This window comes from Orycteropus afer, unplaced genomic scaffold (genome assembly GCF_000298275.1).
Source record: "Orycteropus afer afer isolate SDZICR_OR568_19922 unplaced genomic scaffold, OryAfe1.0 scaffold00281, whole genome shotgun sequence".
In the NCBI taxonomy this organism is placed as follows: Eukaryota; Metazoa; Chordata; class Mammalia; order Tubulidentata; family Orycteropodidae; genus Orycteropus; species Orycteropus afer.
In genome coordinates this window covers 215739-222078 of record NW_006921868.1, presented here as the reverse complement: position 1 = coordinate 222078, position 6340 = coordinate 215739, and the positions used below count along the sequence as shown (strand labels likewise).

Here is a 6340-nt window from a genome sequence, read left to right as displayed (position 1 = left end):
TTCGTGCGTGCGAAAGCCAGACGGCCCTGGGCCCCATCCCCCCCCAGAGACGAACTTTTCAGCTTGAACTTGGCTTCTACACGCTTGTGAGCCATTTATCTAAGATAAATTTCTCTCTCTCTCTCTTTCTCTCTCTATAAATATATATATATATACTTTGCTGGCTTTTGTGTTTCTCTAGAGAACCCAATCCAACACACTCATGAATAAATAAATGTATATAACACAAGTACGAAAACACTCAAGAACACAAATGTGTGTGCACAACACATGTTCACATACAAATGGGTGTATGCATGCATTCATACACATGAACATGTACACAAAGACATGTATGTGAACATGCGTATCCAAAAATACATGTATCAACACATACATGCACACACCTAAACACCCATACACATACAAGTATGCACAAACACAATGTAAAAAGGCATACACACACATGTGAACATACAAACACACACCCATATGAACACACACATATGCACACAAACAAGTAAGCGCACACACACATACTTAGCTAATTTCTCCAAAGCAGTTACTCCTTGAGCAGAGAAATCAGGAGTGGGGATCTCTCAGGATGAACAGGACAATGGTTTCTGAAACTCTCTTGGCTGCAATCAACCTCCTCCTCCAGCCAATCCCCCACAGATCTTTCTATTACCCACAATGGGAGTCTCAGCCCCTTGCTGAGGTTCAGGCCAAACCCAACTGACCACAGCAGGTGAAAACTGCTCCCACTGCAATTTCTCAATTAACAGCTGACTAGCCACAAACAAAGTGTCAAATTCTCCAAAGGCTTCACAATCAGAATAAAACCCCAAACAGCTCATCCAGCCTACAAAGTGACCATGCCGACCTCTCAACCCACCTCTTAGCACTCTTTCTCCCCTCTCACTGCTCCAGCTGCACTGGCTCTCTCTGCCCTCCATGACAGCTCTTGGCTCAGGGCCTTTGCACTTGCCATCCCCTAGGTATGTGCTCAGCTCACCACCTCACTCCTTTAGGTCTCTGTTCAAATGTGGTTTCCTTAGGGAAGATCTCCTGATCGCTCTCATTGTAAACTGCACACATCCCCCAACCATTGCTATTTCCTTCCCTGCATTTATCTTTGCAGCATTTTCCACCACCTGCCATATACTTAGGAGTCCCTGGGTGGTGTAAACAGATAATGCACTTCACTGCTAACTGAAAGGCTGGAGGGTCAAGTCCACCCATAGGTACCTCAGAAGAAAGGCCTGGTAACCTACTTCTGAAAAATCAGCCACTGAAACCTTGTGAAGCACAGTTCTATCGACACCAGTTCACTCAACAGCAACTGGCTTAGGTTTTGGTGTTTTGACATATACTTGGTTCCTCGGTTACCTAATGTCTCCTGCACATCAACGAATGCCTCAAGTGAGCAGAGACTCTGCTCTCCTCATATAGCTCCAGTGCCCAGACTGGTCCACGGCACATAGTATTCACAGACCGTTGTGGGAAGGAGGGGAGGAGAGAGGAAGAAATGCAGGAAAAGTGAGAAGGGGGATAAAAAGGAGGGAAGGAAGAAGGCAGGAAAAGAAAGTAAGTAGGGAAGCAGGCCACAAAGAGGGCAAGGGAGGAAAGAACTGAGGGCAATAAGGATTGTGTTCCCTTTGAGTCCACCAACAGGAAGAGTAACCATGCCACCAAGCTCACTGACATCCTTGAATTGATACAGGATTCCCCTCAAGCTGAAAGAGCAGACCCAGGGTCTCACACTCAAATCCCTCAGGCATGTACCATAAGAGGAAAGCAAGGTGGCATAATACAACAGGAAGTGGTAGGTAGTGTGGTGAATGAGGGCAACTCTCCTCAGCTCTGGCCAAGTGCTGCCATGTGGGATTATGGCTCTAAAGCTACCAGAACTTCTCCTTTTCTAGAAAACATGGACAGTGAGAATTTATGTACAATTTCCAGATCTCTAAATGTTTGCTCATATTTTCTTAAATCACCATCTCAACCAAATGAGATACACTGAGAGTCCTGCAAAACACAGTAGTTTGCAACTATGGAGCAGATTCTCTCCTTAAACCCCACGAGACACATCTAAGCCTGAGTTTTATTATGTGTAAAGGAAATCCTGGAATGATAGGATGAGATCCTGAATGGATGATACTGGCTCAGAGTAAGTATCCAGTGAATGTCAGCTAGCACTGTATAATATTTTCCACACACTACCCACACACACACTCACACACTCACACAACACACTCAAGGACATATTTTGTGGTCACACTTACAGGGTCATTGACGGTCTCAGAGAACAGAGGCGAGCGGTCTGAGAAACAAGATAACACAAGCTGAACCAGCACAAGGGAGAAGTAAATGTAGAAAGTGATGTCACGAAATATATCCACTCGGGCATCCTAAACATGAGGGAAAGAAAGAGAATAAAACAGTGACTTTCTGGAAGCAGCTTGCAGAAGCCAGGAGAGCAGGATGCAGAAGTACCAGTGACAAGCTTTATCTCCCCATCCTAGCCCCGGGAAGAAAGACAATCATATCACGGTGGGACCCCTTGGCTCACTACCAGCTGGTGAGGGAGCTAAGCATGGTGGGAGGGAGCCTGGGTCTGGAAGTGATGGACCCACGTTCAAAGCCTGGCTCTGCTCTTACTAGCTGTGGGACCTTGTCAACTAACTTTATTGTTCTATGCTTCAGCTTCCTCATCTATAAGCAGACATATCTCATAGACCAGTGGTTCTGAACTGGGGGCAATTTTGCCTCCTAGAAGATATCTGGCAATAGTGTCTGGAGACATTTTTGGTTGTCATAACTGGAGGAGGGCGGGAATTCTACTGGCATCTAGTAGAGTTCAGGGATGCTACTAAATATCCAACAATGCTCAGGACAGACCTTCACAGCAAAGATTACACAGCCCAAATGTCAACAGTGACTGACTGTGATACTTTCAAGTAACTGTCAAAAGCCAATAAAGTTATTCATAAAAATACTTAGCTCCCTGCCTGGTATTCTGTAAATATGAGCTCAGTGAATGTTAGCTGCCATCACTATTCAAGGAGCTACTGAGAGACAGTCTCTGCTGCAGACAATAATGTCTACAGCGTGGACAATATGCTGTAAGCACTCAATAAATGTTCAGTTTCTCTTCCTCCTTTTGCCTACTGACTTAGCACAAAGATGGCAGGGAACAACAGAAGGACTAATTCCAAATGTGCACACTCTTCAAAATTGCCAGGAGCAGCATGTGGTGGCCAATGTAATCAAGGTCTCCAGCCAGAGGAATAGCAGATGGCACAAAAGTAACGTGGCTACAAATCTAGGCCCCCTGGGAGAACAGCCACATCAAAAACACTGTTCTCCCTGGGCTCTGTTCCAGACTAAAGGTGCTTGCTGTTTACTGCTGACAGAGGTTCAGAGTGTGGTGCGACATTTGTCCCTCTCTTCAAAGGACCCACATGGACCCTTGGAGCAACAGAAACAAGGGGGGTTCCTGATGAAAGAAAGTTCTAGAACAAGGGCTGGAGCTGCCTTCATGATGATCTGGCAATATAGGAAACTCCCCAGGGAAGAAACCAGCCCCGTGTGCGTTCTATACTGTGGTTCCACCCATTGGTTCCAGTGGCAATGAATGATTTCTACACATGTGAAAAGGAACACATGTCTTCCCCAAGGATCACTTGAAGGGAGATACTGAATGAGACCACCACTTACCTCTTTTAAGGCAGCCATGATTTTGGATCTCAAGATGGCAGCAGCACACAATAGGGCTACAAGCCAGAAAGTAAGCATGATTCCTGAAGAGTGGATTCCTTTCCTTCTCTCAAGCTGAATTATGAAGGTAGCAAGCAGCTGGAATAGAGAAGCATACAACCAGAAGTCGTTAGAAGAAGACAAGAATCCCAAAGCCCTCATGGTCCCAGGGGCTGCACTAGTTTAAGACCTGCCCCAGAAAGTTTGGCCTCACCTATCTGGATGACCCAGGGCAAGTCAGAGAATCTCTCTGAGCCTCCATTGCAAAATGGAAGTGATACCACTATCTCAGGAGTTGTAGGAATTTAAGAAGGCTGTGTATAAATCTGATAAATAATAGAAAAGTCAGGAGACAGCTAAGTTTAGTAAAGGGTTCAGCACATTTTTTCTTAAAGGACCAAAGAGTAAATACTGTAGACTCTGCAGGCCATACAGCTCTGCTGCAACTACTCAGCTCTCTCTGCCCTTGTAGTGTAAAAGCATTCAAACATGGTATGCAATTCAAAGGGCATGGCTGTGTGCCGATAAAACTTTATTTATAAAACTAGGCAGCCTCAAGACCTTGGTCGTGGAAGACATCAAGCTCCATTTGCAATGCCTCCATAACATACTACACAAAAACACTGTTCTACATCCCACTTTGGTGAACAGCGACTGGGGTCTTAAAAGCTTGCAAGCAGATTCCCATCTTTTTCTTTCTTGTGGCTCGCACCAACTGTTGTTTTTTCTTTTTATGTTTTTCCCATCTTTTTCATCATTATTCTTCTACTCTACCTCTATTCTCTTATCTGCACACACCCCCCCCCGATATTGCAGCGTTGTTTTTTGTTTTTCCCTATTCTTTTTTTTTTCTATGCATATTTCTTTTGGCTTTCTAAAGTATTTCTTTAAATATTTTCTCTCATTGATGGCATTTCTTTTCTGTTGTTGTGTTTTGTCTGCTTGCTCTTACTTTTTATATGGTTTTTCGGCTGTTGTTTTTGTCTAACTGAGCAGGAGACAGCAACTGAGCCCATACAACACACCTCCTGCAGCTCCACTTACTGAGTAAGAGCCATCACTTCCTTCTGCACCAATCAGCCAATGATACACAACCACCAATAAGAGAATGACTTATTATTAAGAGCTCTTCACAAACAGTTAACAGAGATCTATGCAGCTACTCTCATTCCATGTCATATCCACCAGGAGACAGGTGATGAGTACATAAGTGCTGCCAACTAGTGAATACAGGAGCAGAGTATCCTGCTTACTCAGATGCGTTCCTCCCCCCCACCCCCCACCAAAAAAAGAAGAAAACAAAAATCCTGGGCAAATCACTCCAACATACAATCACAAATTAAATATACGTATAAGAAAGTCACAATATCTTAGAGGAAAAAGACCACCAAAGTCCACATAAAGCAGCAAGATAAAGCAGAAGAAGCAAGGGAGCAGGATAAAGACCCAGAACACATCCTTGAGGAAGAACCAGCCTTGGAATTCTCTGATAAGGAATTAAAAAGAATTACATTTAGGTACCTGCAACAGACTGAGAGACAGTTCAAGGAAAACACTGACAAAATTAAGCAAAACACAGAAAAAACCTAAACAATTTCAGAAGAAAATACAAAAACATGACAGAATAAATGAAAAATTCGAAATGACACAAAATCTACAGATAGAAATCCAGAAGATTAATACTACATTTTCAGAAATAGTTAACACACTGAAAAGGCAAAGGAGTAGAATCAAATCAATCGAATACAAAATTATTGAGATTGAAGACAAATGCCTGAATGCATCTTTGGAAAAGAATCAATCAGAAAAAAGATCAAAACAAAATGAGAAAACCTAAGATTCATGTGGGATACCATCAAAAGGAATAACCTAAGTGTCAGTGGAATTCCAGAACAGGAAGAGAAAAAGAAAACCACTGAGAAAATTGTCCAAGACTTGTTGGAAGAGAACTTCCCTAATATAATGAAAGATGAGAATATATCCACTCAGAAGTCCAACAAACCCCAAACAGGATAGATCCCAAAAGAAAATCACCAAGACATACCACCATCAAACTCATCAAAACCAAAGACAAAGAAAGAACTCTGAAAGCAGCACAGGAAAAACAAAAAGTTACCTACACAGGGCAACCAGTAAGACTAAGCTCTGATTTCTCAGCAGAAACCATGCAGGTGAGAAGGCAACAGGACAGTATATATAAAACCCTGAAAGAGAAAACTTTCCAACCCAGAATTATATACACACCAAAACTGCCCGTCAAATAAGATGGTGAAATTAGGAGATTTCCAGATAAGCAGAAATTAAGGGAATTTGTTAAAACCAGAGCAATCTTACAACTGGTACAAAAGCGAGTCCTTTGAACACAGAACCAATAATACCAAACAACAATTAACCATTAAAACACATGATAGCATAACCCAGAAATCAACACAACTATGAAGTACCCAAAATAAAATAAGCTTACAAGATTGTAAACAGGGAACCACAGACATCAATTGGCAAATGAGGACAACTACAAAACAAAAAGAGGGAAAAAACTGTGTAGTTACAGAACTTCTAAATGTCAAGAGAGTTGCAAGATAGAATGGACTGTTCTAAACTC

The 6340-nt window shown here is 42.7% G+C and overlaps 1 protein-coding gene across 1 annotated transcript in view; it reads right to left on the bottom strand.

The window, feature by feature from the left end:
- ABCC1 (ATP binding cassette subfamily C member 1) overlaps positions 1–6340 on the bottom strand; it is a 180480-nt gene that overhangs the window by 153303 nt on the left and 20837 nt on the right. The window contains exons 4-5 of the mRNA XM_042782274.1: positions 3700–3837; positions 2265–2390 (exon numbers count right to left, since the gene is read on the bottom strand). Of these exons, the coding sequence (XP_042638208.1) occupies positions 2265–2390; positions 3700–3837 (264 nt within the window). The remainder of the gene's footprint in view (positions 1–2264; positions 2391–3699; positions 3838–6340) is intronic.